This window comes from Erythrolamprus reginae, chromosome 1, assembly GCF_031021105.1.
Source record: "Erythrolamprus reginae isolate rEryReg1 chromosome 1, rEryReg1.hap1, whole genome shotgun sequence".
Lineage (NCBI taxonomy): Eukaryota > Metazoa > Chordata > Lepidosauria > Squamata > Dipsadidae > Erythrolamprus > Erythrolamprus reginae.
In genome coordinates, this window is record NC_091950.1 from 306,500,383 (window position 1) to 306,522,394 (window position 22,012).

Genomic DNA, 22,012 nt, shown 5'->3' on the forward strand with positions numbered 1-22,012 from the left:
TGTTTATTTTTGTTTATAATTCAATGTATGAAAACGGAGCCACTCATGGTTGGCTTCAGTGCATATTGATATTTATTGATTTGATTTGATTTGATTTGATTTGATTTGAATGCCACCCCTCTCCGAAGACTCGTAATGTTAATCCCAAGGTGCTCTTACAAAAGTCAACTGATGTTTCTTTGTTTTTCCTTGAGGACATTTTGCTTCTCATCCCAGAAGCTTCCTCAGTTCTGACTGACTGGTGAAGAATGGAAGGATTTATATTCCTTGCAGTCATCTGGGGAATAGCACTGCCTCTGGGAGTTGTTGAAGTCACTTGCAGGATTTTCTGTGCCCTGGGGGTCACCTAAAAGGTGCACATGGGTGTAGAACCTTCATGGTTCTTGAAAAGACTGTGTTGTAAACAGGAGAGATAGTATGTATCCCTCCCTTTTGTTGAGAGGGGCTGTTCAATTTCAATGTAGATGTGTTTACAACACAGTCCTTTCAGCAGTCCCAGTTGTACTTCAAGGAAAAACAAAGAAAGTCCAGTTGCCTTTTGAAAAAGCACCTTTGGGGCAACATGACTTCCATAGACATTGTAATGCTAAATTAACCATTTTAGCCAATTATCTCCCAACTATGGTAAATTTGGAATGGCCAATCTTTTTGCATTCTGGACCTAAGGAATTTATTCTTTCCAAGTTCAATGTTTAGAGGCAGAACAGAGAGATTTATTTGAGAGTATGCCTCTTTCATAAAGCTGTGATGCCTGCAACATGAGACACAAATCCAGAATGAGTTTGTTTTTCCTGATCTTATTTTGCTTAATAATAATAATAATAATAATAATAATAATAATAATAATAATAAAGTCTTCAGGGCGGCTCACAACAATAATAAAACAGTGTGACAATTTAAACAAATCTAATAGTAAAAAAGCCTCTAAAAACCCCATCATTTAAAAACCATGCAAAACACATATACCATACATAAAACTATAAAAGCCTGGGGGAGATGTGTCAATTCTCCCATGCCTGGGGATATAGGTGGGTCTTAAGTAATTTGCAAAAGACAAGGAGGGTGGAGGCAGTTCTGATCTCTGGGGGGAATTGATTCCAGAGGACTGGGGCCACCACAGAGAAGCTCTTGCCCTGGGGCCCGCCAGATGACATTGTTTAGTCAACGGGACCCGGAGAAGGCCAACTCTGTGGGACCTTATTGGCCGCTGGGATTCGTGCGGCAGAAGACGGTTCCAGAATAGATTCTAGGGATTCGTATGCTGTTGGTGAATCTGCATCATAGAGAGCAAATGTAGAGAGAAATATAGGTATAGTGTCAAGTTGTTTATTTGTGTAAATATGAAACCAGTTCAATGATAAAGAAGAAACAAAAGCATAGGTTTTTTATTGGAGTCATTGCAGGTCACATTGCAGTGACCAAAATTTTTACTACCACACTGTGGATGTCGCTTATGCATTCTGTTTCAACATCTTTCAGTGCAAATTGGGTGCTCTTGGGTGGAGCTCCAAATTTTGTTGCCAGCACTGCGTTCCTGACCGTACCCTTAGGAGCCCATCACTGCATGTAAGGCTTTATAGGTAATAACCAACACCTTGAATTGTGCCCAGAGACTAATAGGAAGCCAGTGCAACTCGCAGAGCAGAGGTGTAACATGACAGCTCTCGTGGCTGTGTTCTGGACTATTTGCAGTCTCCGTACACTTTTCAAGGGTAGCCGCATATAGAGCGCATTGCAATAATCAAGACGGAAGGTGATGAGGGCCTGAGTGACTGTGCAGAGAGCCTCCTGGTCCAAGTAAGACCGCAACTGGTGTACCAGGCGAACCTGAGCAAAGGTCCCCCTGGCCACAGCTGAAAGGTGATGGTCAAAACTCAGCTGTGGATTAGCACCACAACTCAGAAGTGTCATTTTTCTTCATTCAGGTTTTTATGATGGTTCAGCTTTTACAACCATACTATTTCAATTAGAAAAACAAAGGCCTTGGCAATCAGTACATTTGTTATCAGTGTGATTTCTCTTCACTTAAATATTTTGTCTAGATCTCTTTTACTGTAATTTCTTTTTATTCAGTCCCATGACTTTCTGTACTGGAGAAAATAAGCTACCACTTCAGTTTCATCTCCATTTACTTTCATTTGACTAGTTTTTCATGTTGACATAATCTTGGGGGTGGGGGTGGGTTTTTTACATGGTGAGTGGCAAGCCAGGTTGTGCGGTATCTTTGAAGAAGATACTCTCTATCTCCTCCTTGCTTATCTCCTTTTGTTTCCAGGCATTAAAGTGGTATCATTAGCATATCTGAACTTTCTGATGTCCCTTCCAGCAAATAAAATTCCAATTTCTGCTTCTTTTAGGACAGTATTTCTTGTGATAAATTCTGCACATAATAAAGAGATGGTATATAGCCTTGGTATGTTCCTTTCCTGATTCTGATCTATTTATGTCCTCCATTATAAATGTTGCTTTCTGGTGATCATATAAATTATTCAAGAGGCAGACGAAGTAGCCTATATCCATGTTTTTAAGGGTTGTCCACAATTTTTGTGTGTGAGAGCTACACAGCCACCAGTGCCTTTGAATAATTAGTAATGCTAACACAGAATGCCTGTTTAGAATTCCTCTCCCTCTTCCATTATCCGTCAGAAGTTACCAATGTCATCTTGGGTGACCCTGCCCCTTCCGAAGGCGGCTTGTACTTCTGCCAGTTTTTATTCCATGCACTGTTGAATTCTGGTTTGCAGCATCTTGAGGATTATCTTACTGGCATGTGAATTAAGTACAACTACTCACTAGTCTGAACATTTCTTAGCCTTACCCTTTTGGGTATTGATCTTTTTCCGTTAGGCCGCTGCTATGTTTTCAGCAGCTACTTCCAAACCACATGAAGCACTTTAATGGCATCATCATCATCTAAGATTTTAAATAGTTCTGCTGGTATTTCATCAATTCCTGCAGCTTTGATGAAGCAATGTTTTCCACGGCCCATTAACCTCACTTTTCAGACCTTCTGGCTGTAGTCCAGTGATCAAACCTTCATGCATATCATTAATTCTGAGATGGGATCATTTCTGTATAGTTCTCAGGTCTATTCGTGCCCTATTTTCCATATATTGGGTTTCTCCAGTGGACCTTTACTTTTTTTTGCCTTTTATTAGGCTCATCTTTGTGTAATATTTTCCATTATTCCTGCAATTTTCTTAAATTTCATTTTTTTCTCCTTTTCCTTCTGATGTAATTGTCATCCTTAGTTTCATTGCATTGTTTATATAACTTTTGTTGCCCTATAAAATTTCAATGTTTAATTGGACAAATTTTCCTCCGTCCTACCTGAAGTTGATGTATTTCCTGCAGCAACAAAAGTCTTGTGATTTCCACATCATACAAAAGAAAAGGAAGAAAGGTTCAAGTCATCTGTAACTATGCATCTGGGAGTTATGTACAGGTATAGGTATTTACTGCACACCCAGCAGGGCTACAGCCCGACGGGGAGAAACGCAGTGGGGTAGTGAAAATAGAGCTCCACCCCAGAGCACCCAATTTGCACTGAAAGATGTTGAAAGAAAATGCAGGGCATCCTGTATAACCATCCTGTAGAAATTTTTGTAGCCCTTCATTGACACTCAGGTATAGTTCACCTAGGTGTGCAGTGAAAAGGTGTATGAAATTAATATCCTTAGGTTGGAAGTGTTTTTATTGGGAGAGGGCTCTATTCACTTTACTTTTGATCCAGTTAGAATCGGAATGGAATTGAAACTTTGCTGTGTGGCACTCTGATTTCTAGAGAAAAACTGACCTATGCTATATTGAACAAGTAAGCAAACAAAATTGAACAGGTCCAAAGACGGGCTACAAGAATGGTGGAAGGTCTTAAGCATAAAACGTATCAGGAAAGACTTAATGAACTCAATCTGTATAGTCTGGAGGACAGAAGGAAAAGGGGGGACATGATCGAAACATTTAAATATGTTAAAGGGTTAAATAAGGTTCAGGAGGGAAGTGTTTTTAATAGGAAAGTGAACACAAGAACAAGGGGACACAATCTGAAGTTAGTTGGGGGAAAGATCAAAAGTAACATGAGAAAATATTATTTTACTGAAAGAGTAGTAGATCCTTGGAACAAACCTCCAGCAGACGTGGTAGATAAATTCACAGTAACTGAATTTAAACATGCCTGGGATAAACATATATCCATCCTAAGATAAAATACAGAAAATAGTATAAGGGCAGACTAGATGGATCATGAGGTCTTTTTCTGTCCTCAATCTTCTATGTTTCTGTGTTTCTATGAAATATTTTCTATCTTACAACCAATAGCAGGTTGCTACCCGTACAGTAAAGGATGCCGCACCAATAGCAATCGCTTCATTGTGCTTTGATTATCTTGCATGTGCATGCATGCATGCCAGCATGTTTTTGCTTCTGTGCATGTCCAGGAAGTCCAGTGATGTTTTTGCTTCTGCGCAGGCACAGAATCTCATGAGGGGACCCACGCACTTGCGAGATTTTGGCAAAAAAATAGCCAAAATCTCATACGCGCATCCGCTCATGAGATTTTGCTTCCTGTGTATGCGCAGAAGCAAAAACACACTGGGACATATGCGTATGCAAGCTAACCGAATCTGTGCGCGAAGCACACTGGTAGTAGCGGTAATAGGAATCTGCCCCTGCTTACAACCCAGCAGTTTTTAGCTATCATGAATATAAAATTGTTGTGCCGGGCTCTCTGGTAGGAGCCTCCTGAAAATTCAAGGGTACAAATTTCAGACACACACGTTTGAAAATTCAAAACAATGTTCTTCATCACAAAATTCAAAATAAACTAAGCACTCTTTTTGTATTGCAAAGAGCAGTTTGTCCCAAAACAACCAGGTAGTCTGTACAATTTCCCTTAAGCAGTCATTAAGTACTTAGCTAGCAGCTGTGAAGAAACTTCACACCCCTTCTTCTTCCAACGAAGTGAGACACACACACACACACACACACACACACACACACACGTTGCTCTGCTGTGGTTTCAAAGGTGTGAAAAATCAACAAACAAAGTCCAGAAAACAGAAACACAGGATTCCTGAAGAACTGCGATCAGATACTCTTCCACAATGGCCAAACCCACATGCTGCTATTTATAGCAGCAGCCCTAATTACTGGAGCCCCACCCAAACACAGGTGGCCTCTCTTATCTCCTGTAATATGTCCTTACTTGGTCTCTTCTACGTATAATTCTGCGCTTGCGTGGGTCCAAGAAGTCTTCATCCGAATCAATGGAAGATAATGGAGATTGACTGCCTGGGCTGTGTGCCAAGCCCCCCTCTTCCAAGTCACTCCCACCTTCTTCGTACGAGGAAACTAAACTCTGAACTGACTCTGTCGGCAATAACACAGGCCTATGACATGTTGAAGTTTCCCCTGCATCCACCTCCACATTCCCTGGGGCAGGAGCTGGGGCAGAGCCAACCACAACACAAAATATATTTTTTAGATGTTTGATGTAGCCAGACATATACAAAACCCATCCTTTTAAATCTTGAAAGATGCAATGGTAATTCATGTGTAAGGACATGCAGAGGAATAGGGTAATATAATCTAACAAACACTTCCCCCCCTCCCCCTATGTATTTTGCTGTGAAATACATTGAACTAAGCATCTGTCTATATGTTTCCCCAATATCCTCAATACATTCTCCCGCAAGAATTCTGAAAGTCAGAATCTGCTGCTACCTGGCATAACCAATTATTCTTACTGGAAAACAGAAAACAGATGTGCAAAATGAGAACAATAGAATCGCAGTCCTGCATGCTAACAATTTGCATGCAGCAAGCTACAATGTAAAGACACAAATTTAGAATTGTGAACATCATTTTAATAAATAAAAAGAGATTTCACCCTTGTGAAAAAATTAAATCTGGCTCATTCTTCTGTGCAACGGTTTATATGTAGATGGGTAACGTTAAAGTCCCTGCCAGGGGTGCATTTTCCTCACTGTTGTGGGACTCTGTTTATTAAGTTATGAGACCCTGTTCATTAATTTTAGCACTAAGGATCAATTGGAGTTGTTGCTACTGTACCAGCACCTCTTCTGCATCACGTTCTCTCTATTTCTGTTCAACATCTATATAAAGCTATTGGGTGAGATTATTGATCAGCGTGCGGTAATGTATCATCAATATGTTGAGAATACCCAGCTATACGGTGTTCCATCGATTTTCGCGGGGGATGCGTTCTGAGACTGCCCGCAAAAGTTGAATTTCCGCAAAGTAGAGATGTGGAAGTAAATACACTATTTTTGGCTATGAACAGTATCACAAGCCATCCCTTAAAAATTTAAACCCCTAAATTACCATTCCCCATTCCCTTAACAACCATTTACTCACCATTATTACTGGTACTCAGCATTGAATAAGACACTTAGAGATCCTGATATTTAGAAACATAATTATTTATTAACAATTATTATTATTATTTTTTGTTATTTATTTGCAAAAATTATTAGTTTGGCGATGACATATGACATCATCGGGTGGGAAAAACCGTGGTATAGAAAAAAACCTGTGAAGCATTTTTTAATTAATATTTTTGGAAAAACCGTGGTATAGAAAAAACCTGCGAAGTATTTTTTAATTAATATTTTTGGAAAAACCGTGGTATAGGCCATTCACAAAGTTCGAACCCGCGAAAATCGAGGGAACACTGTATACTTCTCTCTCTGTTAAACTAAATGATGCTCTTGATATCTTTTCTAGGTGTCTGGAGACCTGGGGAGCCTGGATGGGGAACAACAGGCTTCAGCTGAATCCTGGCAAGGCTGAGTGGCTTTGGGTTTGGGGGACCTTCCATTTCTCAGGATTTACCATATTTAGCTTTAGACAGGTTGCAATTTTATTTATTTTATTTATTTATTTTGTCCAATACACAATGAGGGTTTTAGTGGGTATATATCTATATACAGTGATCCCCCGCTCGTTGCGAGGGTTCCGTTCCAGGAACCCCCGCAACGAGCGGGTTTTCGCGAAGTAGCGCTGCGGAAGTACAAACACCATCTGCGCATGTGCAGATGGTATTTTTACTTCCGCAGCGCTAGCGAGGAGCCGAAGATTGAGGACTCAGCTCGGAAGCTGCACGGGTGTTTTAAAAGGTCTCCGCCGGCATGGGGGGCTTCTTAGCACCCCCCCAAACCCGAGTTGGGGGTTCGGGAGGTGGTAGGAAGCCCCCCATGCCGGCAGAGACCTTTTAAAACACCCGTGCAGCTTCCGAGCTGAGTCCTCAAGCCAAGCGCAGAAGTTAGCCTTGAATCCCTTTGAATCCCGCCGCTTCTGCTGGATACGGGCGATGGGGGGGCGAGCTGCCACAGCCCCTGGCTTCCGCGTTGCTCGTCCCACCCACCGCCCGTATCCAGCAGAAGCTGCTGGATTCAAAGTGCTGCTGGGAGCCGCAGGCGAAAGGAGCTCGGGCATCGGAGCGCGGCGCCAGGCATTGTTCTCCGGACCCCGCCCGCTCAGCCCCGCGGCGGCCCTTTCCCTCTCCAGGCTGCGGGCGGGGTCCGGAGAACAATGCCCGAGCTCCTTTCGCCTGCGGCTCCCAGCCCACCGCCTGTCTCCTGCTGCCCGGTTTAGCCAGGACACGAGCGGCGAAATGACTTGGAGGAATGTGAAGATGAAACCGGCCGGTTTCAGCTTCACATTCCTCCAAGTCATTTCGCCGCTCGTGTCCTGGCTAAACCGGGCAGCAGGAGACAGGCTTTGAGTTTTGGCTGCGGGGGGAGAAGTAGGACTTTCCTAACTCCCTCGCCCCGCAGCCAAAACTCAAAGCCTGTCTCCAACGCGCGCTACGATCTTCCGGGCGAGCCAGGCTCAGCGGATCAAGGCAGCCGCTTGGGCCGAGAGGAGCCGGCCTTGATCCGCTGAGCCTGGCTGGCCCGGAAGATCGTAGCGCGCGTTGGCGGATCAAGGCCGGCTCCTCTCGGCCCAAGCGGCTGCCTTCCGTCACTGAGCCTGGGGTCCCGCGCCCCGGATCGGGCGGCTGCTGCTTTGCAAAGAGGCGCTTTTTTCCCTCCCAGCCCCGCGTGCAGATCCCGCGCGGCTTTTGTGTGTGTGTGTTTGTGATCTTTCCACGCGCTTTTGCGAGTTGTGCAAATTGGCGCTTTCGCTTCTTCCCCGCGCTCGGCTTCCTCCTTTTTTATTCCTTTGTTTGCCGGCGGCTCCAGGGCGCCCGCCGGGCCCGGCTTGCTTTGACCTCTCCCGGGCGGCCTCGGCATCCTTGGCGGCGAGCGGGGATCTTCCCCCCGCGAACGCAGGCAGGTGGTTGCGCGTGGCGCCCCGGGCTTTTTTAGGGGGGGTGTTTTTTATCCCCGTCTGCACCGGCTTTGCCAGGCTGCGATCGGGCGCTTGGAAGGGGAAGAGAAGCGTTGACAGACGCGGCGAACTTCCAGGGCTGGGGGTTTTTTATTTGCGCCCCGAGGGAGGAAGAGCCCCCGAAGTGACCCGCAGGAGCCGGGCGAAGCGGGCAGGCGGCGATCGCAAGACGCCGGCTTGGCTGCCGGGCTTTTCCGCCGGCACCTGAAGTGGAGCTCCGGCTGGGCTGCCCCCGGCTCGCTCGCTTCCTTCCTTCGCTACCTGCCTGTGCGGTGCGTGTCTGTGCGCGTCCCCCTCGTTAGCCTAATCGGCTGGAGCTAATTGCGCGGAAACTACCGGGCGACCCCGCTTGGCCCGGGATGCAAAGGGGGAAGCTGTTTGGCAGAGGAAGGAGCGGAGCCCCCTTGGCCAAGCGCTCTGGGCGGCCGTCGCATCGGGCAGCCCGGGAGACCCCCGTCCGGCGCGCTACGATCTGGCCCCCACCTGGTCCCGCCCGATCCTCCTCCCTGAGGCAGCTCGCCCTCCCATGGCCGCTTCCTCCACCCTCTATTGCAAGCCCTCGCCACCGCAGCCAACGCGCGCTGCGATCTTCAAGCCCGGCTCCTTTCGGCCCAGCATCCCGGGCCAAGCAGCTGCCTTCCGTGACTGAGCCTGGCTGGCCCGGAAGATCGTAGCGCGCGTTGGCTGCAGTGGCGAGCGAAGCCAAGCCGGCAGCAATGTCGCCGCCGGTGCAGCCAACGCGCGCTACGATCTTCCGGGCCAGCCAGGCTCAGTCACGGAAGGCAGCTGCTTGGCCCGGGATGCTGGGCCGAAAGGAGCCGGGCTTGAAGATCGCAGCGCGCGTTGGCTGCGGTGGCGAGGGCTTGCAATAGAGGGTGGAGGAAGCGGCCATGGGAGGGCGAGCTGCCTCAGGGAGGAGGATCGGGCGGGACTTTCTCCGCCAGGGCGAAGGGCGGGCGAGCGGGTGCTGGGGAGGGCTTCTCGCCCTCCCGACAGCAAGAGGGGGGAGCGAACGGCGTGGGCAGGCGAAGGGCGGGCGAGCGGCAGCGAGGAGTTTGCGTGGGCGGTGGGGAAACTCCTCGCTGACGCCAGCAAGAGGGGGAAGACCCAGGGAAGCCGCTGCCATCTACGCATGCGTGCCCGGCACGCATGCGTAGATGGTATTTTTGACTTCCGGGTTGAAAAATAGCGAAGTACCCTGTTCGCAATGGTTGGGGACGCAATAAACGGGGGATCACTGTACACATAGTAAAATACATGATGAAGGTTATAGAGAAGATACTCATAGTAAAATATATCTAAGAAATAATAGAAAAGAAGGTATAGTAATAGAACATATCAATGAAAGAATAGAAGAAGAGATATAGGAATAGAAGAAAGGTATAGGAGATATAGGAGAGCAATTGGACAGGGGACGGAAGGCACTCTAGTGCACTTGTACTCGCCCCTTACTGACCTCTTAGGAATCTGGATAGGTCAACCGTAGATAATCTAAGGGTAAAGTTCCAGACAGGCCCAATATGCAGTCTGGGGATTGTTCTGAATTCCTGACTCTTGTTTGGAGTGGCAGTTGTGGCCAGGAGGGCTTTTGCACAGCTTCATACCGTGTGCCAGTTGTAGTCTTTCCTGTCAAGTCACTTATGCCCTAATGACATCTCAGATGCAGCACTGTAATATATTCCACATGGGGCTGCTGTTGAAGTGTATCCGGAAGCTTAAGTTGGTGCAAAATGCAGTGAGGAAAGTAGTTGCGCGTGTTACGTTTCTTCTCCATGAGCCGCATTGGTTACCAGTTTGCTTCAGGGTCCAATTCAAGACGCTCCATCAGAATGGGCATGTTGTCGGTCATCAGCCAAGTACTATTGTTTAGTGGGGGCTAGGAACACAGCATGTTCAGCCTCTCAAACACAACCCCCACCACCACCAAATTGAGATTGGCTCCAAACTTTTTGGCTTTCTGGAAGGCCCTCAAAACCTGGTTTTGTCATCAGGGCTGAGGATCCCATGGAAGCATATAGCCCATTAAATAGTATAAGTTTGATTGCATTCTTCTCTGTCTTTTGTTAATATAATTTTAATTGACTAAATGTCAATTAAATGTCAAGTCTACGGAGAGGGGCTGCATACAAATCTAATAGATAGATAGATAGATAGATAGATAGATAGATAGATAGATAGATAGATAGATAGATAGATAGATAGATAGATAGATAGACAAACAACCTGATTATTTAATTTTGCTTTATTTGTGAATGATGCCCAGAATCACATGCATGTCAGATGGCTGCTATATAAATTAAATAAATAAACTTCCGCCCAAACCAGTATTAGGAAATTTAAGAAAAAGAACAGATGACGCTATAAGAAAGACTGCAGAATTCAAAAGATGAAAGTAACATCATGAGTGGATTATATTTAACGATCAGCAGTATGTGCCAAGGCCTTTTGATCTATTCTGTACGCTTTAAAGGAAACCCTTTTAACTATAACTTTTCATATTTTTATCTGGGTTTTCAATAATCAGGAAGGAACAAGCAATTATTATAGCAGCATTTTTTGTTTTTTAATGCATTTAAAGATTTAAATTAAGATATAGTAATAGTACTGAGACTTATATACCGCTCCATAGTGCTTTATAGCACTCTCTGAGCAGTTTATAATGCGAGCACATTCCCTCCAACAATCTGGGTCCTCATTTTACCCATCTTGGAAGGATGAAAGCCTGAGTCAGGTGGTCAGGATCAAACTCCTGGCAGTGGGCAAAGCTAGCTGCTTTACTGTACTTTAACCATTGAGTCCTTCCCAAAAACTACCACAGCTCATTATGTAGCAAGGAAGTTTGAAAATATTGTATTTATATATTATATAATTTGAATTTAAATATATTAGGGATTCACAACTGATAACTCAAGAGTTTGCATGAAATGTAATAAATGTTTCCTCTTTTTCCAATAATGAAAATTAATTCCAGATATGCATATCTAAATGTACACATGATTATTGCTTACATATTGATATAGCAATAGCACTTAGATTTATCTACCACTTTACAGTGTTTTACAGCCCTCTCTAAGCAGTTTACAGAGTCAGCATATTGCCCCAACAATTTGGGTCCTCATGTTATCCACCTCAGAAGGATGGAATATTGAGTCAACCTAGATATGCTAGCTTATTTGTTTATAAATTGTACTCATAAACTCAGCAGTAAAAGAATAGCTTAACTATTTTATCATAATTAAAGCTTTGCATTTTCGGACTGCCTTCAAATAATAATCTTGGAAAGAACTCAATGAGTATGAAGGCTAACAACAACTAAAGAACTTGCAGCTGTGACTTTACTTTATTTCATATATTATAATACAGTAATAATAATAATAATAATAATAATAATAATAATAATAATAATATCTCAGGTTTTTGGGAAGGACTCAATAGGTAGACAAAAATGCTGAATCCAGTCTGAACATCTTACTGATTGTGTGACAAAGCAATAATTTCATATAAACTGACCATTTAAAAAAAATTATATGATGGCATTACACTATCATACCTGCATATGACATTTAAATAATGTTACAAAAATATTTTTTTCAATATATCGACTTCTGAAATTACAATATACTGTAAATGGCTGCGGGGGAGGGGAGGAATGAGGCTCATATAAACACTAGCCAAATTTCAGGAGAGCTCAGCTTGAATGCGCACAGAGAGTTTTCCATTTACAACAGTTTTAGAGAGTATCTGAGAACCTTACAGACGAATTTCATAACAATTTTTCTCTTCAACTTACATTGACTGGAAAAGCCTCTGGAGATGTGGGACTACACAGGTATATTAAAAATTTATGTTTCTTTATCAGATTCTATTGTTGGCGTAATCATACAGGCCTTCAGAAGTTTACAGAAGTTAAGAGCAACACAAACTAACAAACAATGGTAAAACTAAACCTAAATACATAAAACCATAGAACCATAAAGTCAAACCACCTTTAGCATCCTATCATTCTCTATAGCAGTGATTTTCAACCTTTTTTGAGCCGCGGCACATTTTTTACATTTACAAAATCCTGGGGCACACCACCAACCAAAATGACACAAAATGACACCCTAAGACACTCTCCTCTCTTTTTCCATCCCTGTCTCCTCCCCACCCTTGTGTGTGTGTGTGTGTATACACACTCTTGAACCATTTCCAAAACCAGGTGAGGGCTGGGTTTTTTCTCTCTTATTCTTTGGGTGCTTTTTATCATATGCTTTAAATCAAGAGTCACTTCTCTCTCTCTTTTGTTTCTCTCTCTTTCTCTGTCTCAATCATTTTCTCATTTCTCTTTTTTCCTCCCCTTTTTGCTCATTTCTCTCTCTCTATCTCCCTTCCTCTCCTTTTCTCTCTCTCTCTCTTGCTTTCTTTCTCTCTCTTTCTCTCTCTTGCTTTCTTTCTCTCTCACTCTTGCTTTCTCTCTCCTTCTCTTTCTCTTTTCTTTCTCTCTCTTGCTTTCTCTCTCACACACACACACTCTTTCTCTCTCTTTCTCTCTCTCTTGCTTTCTCTCTCTCTCTCTCACTCTCTCTCTCAGCAAAAAGTTGCGAGACCGGAACCTGAGCTTCCTTCTTCGCGGCACACCTGACCATGTCTCGCGGCACACTAGTGCGCCACGGCACACTGGTTGAAAAACACTGCTCTATAGGACCATCAAGATAACTCTGTTATTAAAAATTAAAAATAAGGTTATTTTAAAAATAAGGTTATGAGTTACTGTTGTAAGATCCTTCTATTCAAATGAAATCTTATGTATTGTACATTTATTCAGAAATAAGCCTATTGAAATTGGTGGAATTTAATTTCAAGTAGATATGAACAAAATGGGAGCTCAATTCCCAAATATGCAAAATGTCTTGATTTTGACAAATGAGTGCAATGCATTTTCATCCTTATACTGTAGTTTTATTTTCTACTTTTGGGAACTTAGATCTAATTCCACCTAACTTTTTGTTGATATCTTATTCGGAGGACAGCTAGTGAGTGCAGCAATTAACACAAGGGTGGGTAGGTATGAGCAGAAGGAAGGATCAAAAACGTGAAGATAACAGCTGCAACTACCTAACAGAGGTTCTGCCCCTTTTTCTATGGATCACATTTGTTCTGCATAGAAAAGGGAATGGAGTTTTGATTGTGTAGTTATGGCTGTCATATTGCCTTTGCTTTACTTCTCCTACAGATGTCCCTAGGAATGGAGATGATGTGGGTCATATGAAGTTTCAACTGTGTCTTACTAGAGTAGCATTCCAGCATAGCTAAAGTTCAGTGAAGATTTTGATGAAAGTTCATGCAACTAAAAGAATTAACATATCTGGACTACCAGTTTACAAACTGAATTACTTGTCATAAAAGATATGTTTGTTATTATGGTCACAATTGTTTATAAATACTTATCATCTACAAATCATCTACAATTGTTTATAAATACTTATCATCTACATTAATTTCTTTGAAGAACTGTTCATGTATGTAAGAGTCCGCCTGACTAATTCTCATTAATTTTTACTATGAAAATTTGCTAGCAAAATACATCATATTGTATTAAGAAAATGTTGACATAATTTTATGCCATAGATACAAGGAGATAATAATTTCATAATAATGAATACTATTAAAAACAAAAAAGGACCAGGTTAAAAGTTCAGATTTGGGCACAATGTATATCTGAAGTTAAAAAAAATCATTTTTGAATTTAAAAAAATTACTAAATTCAGAACATTTTTAAAAATCAACATTTGCATATCCACCCAGTTAAAAATCTAAAAAATATACTCAGGTAGTAATCAGATTTCACTGAAGGGAGTAACAGAATATACAGTATTTCTTACCTGCTTTTTTAACTATAGGGGGCATTGTCCTCTCGGGAGTTTTCCTTTTTTCTTCTTTTAAGCCTAAAAATTAATTTTAAAAAGATGTTACTTATGCTGAAAAAGTAACTCACAAACTTCAGGAAGCTTAAAGTATGCTATCATTTTGAATGATTGAATATTGAGTCCAGTCTAAATTTGAACATACTGTACTTGGAGGAGATATACCGTATTTTTCGCTCTATAAGACGCACCTGCTGATAAGACGCACCTAGATTTTAGAGGAGGAAAATAGAACAAAAATATTTTGAGCCAAAAAGTAGCTATCACACATGAGCAAGTTCTTGCATCCATAATTCTATCCTTTCTATGTCTTCCTCCCTCTTTCCTCCCTCCCACTTTCCTTTCTATCTCTCCCTCCCTCTTTTCTTTCTATCTTTCCCTCCCTCTTTCCTTTCTATCTCTCCCTCCCTCTTTCCTTTCTATCTCTCCCTCCCTCTTTCCTCCCTCCCTTTTTCCTTTCTATCTCTCCCTCCCTCTTTCCTTTCTATCTTTCTTTCCCCCTGCCTTTCTCCACGCCCTTCCTTTTCCCTCTCCCTAACTACCCCCTTCTCCCTCCTTTCTATCTCTCCCTCCCCCTTTCTCTCTCCCTTCCTTCATCTTTCATTCCCTCTCTCTCCATCCCTCTTCCTTTCTCTCTTCCTTCCTCCCTCTTTTTTGTTCTTTCTCTCTCCCTCCTTCCCTCCCTCCCCCTTCTTTCCCTCCCCCTTCTTCCCCCCTCTCTTTCTCTTTCTCTTTCTCTTGCTTTCTTTCCCTGTCTTTCTCTCTTGCTTACTTTCTCGCTTTCTTTCTCATTCTTTCTCCCCTCCTTTCTTTCTCTCTCTTTCTCTCTCGTTCACCACGCCGGCAACAGAGAGAAAAAGAGAGAGAGAGAGAGGGAGAGAGAGTGGAGGGCGCCGTTGTCTTCGCCTCTTCCCGACAGCTCTGCAGTGAAGAGGAAACAGTCGCGCACCGCCTCCCGGGAGCCCAGCCGATTTTTGGAGCCGTTTTGTTTTCAGCTGGGCTCCCGGGAGGCGGAGCGTGGCCGGGTACCGTGTCTTCGCCTCCGCGCGCTGCCTCCGCCCGGCCGAAAACAAAACGGCTCCAAAAGTCGGCCGGGCTCCCGGGAGGTGGTGCGCGACTGTTTCCTCTTCGCTGCAGAGCCACACGGAGGCGAAGACATGGTGCCCGGCCACGCTCCGCCTCCCGGGAGCCCAGCTGAAAACAAAACGGCTCCAAAAATCGGCTGGGCTCCCGGGAGGCGGAGCGTGGCCGGGCACCGTGTCTTCGCCTCCGTGTGGCTCTGCAGCGAAGAGGAAACAGTCACGCACCGCCTCCCGGGATCCCGGCCGACTTTTGGAGCCGTTTTGTTTTCGGCCGGGCGGAGGCAGCGCGCGGAGGCGAAGACACAGTGAACGGTGCTTCGAGACCTCCCCACCTCCTGAAGCGATTCCCGTAGCCTTCCCAAAGGCTCGGAACCGCCACCGCTCCTCCGGTAACGCTCCGCCTCCTAAACCTGCGCGGTGGAGGCGTCCCCCGGCCGAGCACTCCCGGAGGCCGAAAGGCGCGGCTCTCTTCAGGGTTGGGAAGAGGAGAGGCGGCGACAGAGGTGGGACACTTTTGGTGAGTATATCGCCGCCCCCCCTCTGCTCCAGCGCCTCCCCCCCCTCCCTGCCTGCATCTTCGCTCCATAAGACGCCGCTGATTTTTCATCCTACTTTGGGAGGAAAAAAACTGCGTCTTATGGAGTGAAAAATACGGGTATATTGTTGTTGTTGTTGTTGTTGTTGTTGTTATTTATTAGACTTGTATGCCGCCCCTCTCTGGAGATCCGGGGCGGCTCACAAAATACAGTATAACACAAAATATATAATCTACATATCTATATCATTTAATTTAACTTAATTTAATTTATTAATTTTATAGGCCGCCCAACTCTTGATGGACTCTGGGTGGCGTACAACAATAAAATAATATACAGCAATTGAAAACCCCAACCCTAAAAACATTCATAACTTCCAGGCCAGAACTCAGTGCTATTGCTCAATGGGTGGCCCCAGGCCTGTTGGCAAAGCCATGTTTCTAAGGCTTTCCAGAAGGCCAGGAGGGTGGGAGTGGTATGGATTTCCAGGGATAGTTGGTTCCAGAAAGCTGGGGCTGTCGCGGTTTGTGAGTGATTAAAGTCCGTTAGGATAAAAGCCTTAGTCATTTGTTCAAACAAGATATATTTATTTTAAAAACAGAAATAAACAAAATAAAACATGTCTCGAGGGACAACACAATATATACGTCTTACATAATGGAGGTTCATGGAGGATTAGAAGAGGAGAGAGAAGAGGAGTGAAGAAGAAGGAAGTGAGTTGGCAGGATATTACAACATAATAGGAGGATCTAATAAGGCACACATAATTAATCCTTTCATTACTAAATGTCTCTGAGGGGCTGTCAATATACAGCGTGACAGGGGCATCACAGAGAAGGCCCTCCCCTATGGTCCCACCAGTCAGTACTGTTTGGCCAACAGGACCCAGAGAAGGCCAACCCTGTGGGCTGTAATTGACTGTTGGGAAGTGTGAGGCAGAAGACAGTCCCGTAAATAGTCTGGCCCTAAGCCATGTAGGGCTTTATAGGGGAGAACCTTTGTTTAAATTAATATTATCATTACCCTCCCCACCCCTCTCTCTGTGTAATAGTATACAAAATACATAGATTTATGTAGCACTGTATTCATAGGTTATGCATTTACAAACTTAATGACATTGATATCATGTGCCAATGATAAATTTATATTTATAATTTCCTACATATAGTTATTCTTATATTAGTATACTGAGATGGCTTTAGTTGGATTGATGGATTCTAGTTTTGACAAAATATTTTGCTGGTTAATGACAAAAGTAAAGAATGTTATACACCTGGGAAATGCTCATTGACATCAATGGGATTCAATAATCTGTACAGATTACAACACTTCTAATGGATAATGTAATGTGTAATGATTATATACAATCCCTTGTAGTTAGACCATCATGTTAATGGTAAAAAATTTCTAAAAATCACACTCCAAAAGCATACCTTTTGCTTGAATATCAGAAACATATTTCTTCTCATGGATTATCTTTTTTATTTCTTTCACTTCTAAAATATGAAAAAAACATGGTTTTGGATCATATAATCAAAAGTAGCTAATAAACGGAAAAAAGGCTCAACTCATTCTGTCCATTTAACATTAAAACAAACAGCTGCAATTTAGATTTCTGTGTCAGCAGGCATTTAGCTTACACCTCATGATGAATGAATATATTTTTTCATATAAATTGTTATCCCCTACAAAATAGTTTCCTGACAACTACACGAGAAGATCACAGCAGATTTTTTTCTTTCTTTAGTGTCCTAGGAAAGATATATCTGCTCTGTTAACCAGGACTGAACTCTCAACCTTTTGAGTGGAAAGTGAGCATCTTCACCAGTGGGCCACCACCATACCTCTCTGGATTTAGGTTTCTTTCAGGGACACAACAGATTTAAACTTAATATTAAGCGTTCCAAACTTGACTGTAAAAAATATGACTTCAGTAACCGAGTTGTCGAAGCGTGGAACTCATTACCGGACTCCATAGTGTCATCCCCAAACCCCCAACACTTTACCCTTAGATTATCCACGGTTGACCTATCCAGATTCCTAAGAGGTCAGTAAGGAGCGAGTACAAGTGCACTAGAGTGCCTTCCGTCCCCTGTCCTATTGCTCTCCTATATCTCCTATACCTTTCTTCTATTCCTATATCTCTTCTTCTATTCTTTCATTGATATGTTCTATTACTATATCTTCTTTTCTATTATTTCTTAGATATATCTTATTATGAGTATCTCTTCTATAACCTTCATCATGTATTTTACTATGTGTATATAGATATATACCCACTAAACCCCTTATTGTGTATTGGACAAATAAAATAAATAAATAAATAAATAAAACATAGGATCTGAGAGTGATAATGCATATGACCCCAGCCTCAGGCTCAGTCTGATACTGTCTTTCCATGTGCTACAGATATGTCCATGGAATTTGGTCAAAAAAGATCAACTGAGATGGTGCAATTGAAGTTTCACTCTTCCTTTTACGAGCACCACATATATTCTAGTCTCCATCTTATTATGGTGGTGATTTATTATTAAGTGGTGATTCTATGACTGCTTGATTATTTGATACAAATTTGTGATACTTCAGAATTACCCATATATCTACATAATACAGCAGCAATCTAGTAATACAATCCTTACGCAAATAACTTACCTTTCTTTTTCATTTCAGGAATATCTTTCTTCTCAGCAGTTACTTTTTTCCTCTCTTCTTCTAAGACATAAATCAAAGGGTAATTAATCGGTTTCATTTTGTTTAAATACAATAGGAAGATCAGAGCCCTTTAAAGATGAAGCAAATTAATTGCTTTATTTTTTTAAAAAAATAAATACCATACCTTTTCTTATGACTTGTGGAATAGCTTTCTTTTCTTGAACCACTTTTTTTCCCTTTTCCACTTCTAAAGAATAAATTTAAAAGGAAATTATTTCTGAGTGCATTTTTATTCGAGAATTAGTAGTCAAAATGACAGAACCCTTTCTACTTCTGCACTGGGAGAAATAAAATACCTCTGAATCTAAAAATAAAATAAACAGTGCAAAATGTTGCCTAGTCAACAGCCTTTTCATTTTAATGGAGGAAAAAGACTTCACACAGAAATGGGGGAATGCTAGGAAAAACAACTTCAGAAGGATTTTTTGTTTAATAAAGAAGACTAATGCCATACTGTGGAACAGCAGTGCAGTTGATTGACATTTGAATGGAGGGATAACTGAATTTCTGGACCACCCAAGATAATTTTGATACACTTCGACTTCATTTTTACCTCATTAGCGACAGAAAGTACTTTGATCGTCTGTGATAATAACTGCGCACAAATAATATGTTTATTTTGTTCTTTAGGGTTGAAAGGCACCATTGGATTTCAGCTATTATATCCGATGATCACAGCATTTTGATGGCATAGAATTTAGAAGCATTTTTTTAGTGGTCACTTGACATAGTTGGAAAAGTGACCTTGGTCATTGCTCACTCTATTTACTGTATATAATAAACCACACTAGTAAACTATCCAGGTTTTAAAGAATAGAATAGAATAGAATTTTTTATTGGCCAAATGTGATTGGACACACAAGGAATTTGTCTTGGTGCATATGCTCTCAACGTACATAAAATAAAATATACATTTGTCAAGAATCATGTGGTACAACACTTAATGATTGTCATAGGGGTCAAATAAGCAATGAAGAAGCAATATTAATAAAAATCTTAGGATATACGCAACAAGTTACAGTCATACAGTCAACTTGGAAGGAAATGGGTGATAGGAATGATGAGAAAAACTAGTAGAATAGTAGTGCAGATTTAGTAGAAAGTCTGACAATGTTGAGGGAATTATTTGTTTAGTAGAGTGATGGCATTCGGGAAAAAACTGTTCTTGTGTCTAGTTGTCTTGGTGTGCAGTGCTCTGTAGCGACGTTTTGAAGCTTTGATACTTCTACATTTCGGTGATAACCCTATATAGATACCTGATACCAGGAGGGGGGATGCAGAGGGGTAGTACGTTTATGCACTATTTATTGAATAAGTTGGTTTTTTTCATTGTCCTTCCTTCTCTAGTACTTTACTTACTGAATTACTTTTAAAATAGGAAATAACTAAATAGTATGTTTTTACCCATAAACACTTTAATCATTTTAATCATTATCTAGAACTGAACTTTTATAGCAATTAAAGAAAATTGAGCTACTTGCCTAACCTGTTATCATGCTGAATCATGCTGGGTTCAGTACAAAACCTTAAAATGTTATTATGCTCCTCAACAAATAATGCTGTCTATCATTTGTCCTCTTTGTGGCTATTCAAATATTGTGACTTAATCAATTGAAAAAGAGTCCAAGCACCTATTTTAAAACTTATGCTGGTCAGTAAGCCACTCCCACCCAGTCACATGATCTTTAAGCCACCCCATGGTCACATGATTGTCAAGCCACTCCCACTTGGACACATGACTGGCAAGCCACTCCTACCCCAGTCACATGACTATCAAACCACACCCACAAAATAAGCCATGTCCACAGTGTGGCAGTAAAACCTTTAGCAGCCCATCACTGCCAGTATTCATAATGAAGTGGATGAAGAGAGCAAATACATTTAGACTTCATCCACGAAAGAAACAGATGGTCCTGGCAATCTACAGTTCTATGCTAGATAGGATAAGACCTCTCTAAAACTTCAGATAATTTAGATGTGCTCTTTGATTTTTTTCCAAAGGTAAATGAGGTCGAAGATGCTGAGCTTGTCAGCCTGAAAGCTGACAGCCCAGGTTTGCACTGTGCAATGGAGTGAGCTCCTGTTGTTGACCTGGCTCCTGCTCACCTAGCAGTTTGAAAGCATCCACTGTGAATAGATTAACAGGTACCACTTTGGTGGGAAGGTAACATTCTGTGCACATTTGGCGTATAACCATGCTGGCCATATGTCCACAGAAAATGTCTTCAGACAATACTGCCCCCCTTGACCAAGCAATGGAGATTAGCACCTTAGAGTCAGGTATGACTGGACAAGGAATATTTATGTATGTATATTTATTTATTTTATTTTTATTTATTTATTGGATTTGTATGCCGCCCCTCCAGTCTCAGATTATGTTGTATTCCTGCACATAATAGAAGCATGTGCACATTTTTAAAAAGATGATTATATGAAGAGTAATGCTGTACATTTAGTAAAGGGGACTCCACCTCTCCTTAGCCCACACCTTCAACAAACTAGGTAAGGTGATTAAGGCTATCGTATCTGGTTTGCTATATTTGATAGTTTGTTTATTGATTGATTGATTGATTTGATTTGATTTGATTTGATTTGAATGCCGCCCCTCTCCGTAGACTCAGGGCGGCTAGTGATTGGATGGAAGCCAAGTCGGCTTTTTTCTGACTCTTTCCTGCCACATCCAGTTGTCAACTACATGCTGCTTAATAGCTTTAAAGGAAGGCAGAGTGAGTGACAGATGAGCCACTAACTCTGCTGTGGCTGTTGTGGCAGACACAAGAAACAGAGTCATTAGAGTCTCTAGCAGCTTCCATGTCGATTGCTCCTGCATGCTCTCGTCCTTTTCTTGTGGCCCTGAAGTAAAAAGGGAAGGGGAAGTGATGGCAGCTGAAAGAGACTCAAAACTCTTTGCTGCCCTCTAATGTGCATTCCGAGCTTTCCACCCTAGCTAAGGATGATTGCAGAAGATTATCTGAGGGAATGGTCTTGAATATGCATGGCTGTATTCTGAAGAGGATATCCTATTTTGACACAATGCAAGTCAACAATTATTCAGTTCAGGTCTGCTGCTACTAAGGCCCTATCCATTGAGGAACACCATCTAAAAGGCCTCCCTCGGGTCCAGGCGAGCTCTATTTAACCCCCTGATAGAATAGACTTTGCTTCAGTTTCATCAGTATATGTCTCATTTACATCCCTTCTGCAGACACTTTTTGGATAACAGATCCAAATACAGATGGAGTCAGAGATGGATAATTATAGAGACAGAGAAAGAGATGGATAAAGTCAGAGACAGTGACTAAGACAGAGATATGCTGATGGAGGCAAAGGCAAACAGACCCAGAAGCAGGTCTACTAATTTCAAAATGTATTGGGGATATATTAGCTCCAAATCATTCAAATAAATTGTCTTTAGAGGCCTTTT

General features: G+C 42.3%; 1 protein-coding gene across 1 annotated transcript in view; it reads right to left on the minus strand.

The window, feature by feature from the left end:
* Positions 1-224: 224 nt before the first annotated feature.
* The window catches only part of LOC139175001 (triadin-like), a 94,347-nt gene continuing 72,559 nt past the window's right edge, over positions 225-22,012 (minus strand). The window contains exons 9-13 of the mRNA XM_070765832.1: positions 18,713-18,775; positions 18,529-18,588; positions 17,310-17,372; positions 14,217-14,279; positions 225-346 (exon numbers count right to left, since the gene is read on the minus strand). Coding sequence (XP_070621933.1) covers positions 225-346; positions 14,217-14,279; positions 17,310-17,372; positions 18,529-18,588; positions 18,713-18,775 — 371 coding nt within the window. The remainder of the gene's footprint in view (positions 347-14,216; positions 14,280-17,309; positions 17,373-18,528; positions 18,589-18,712; positions 18,776-22,012) is intronic.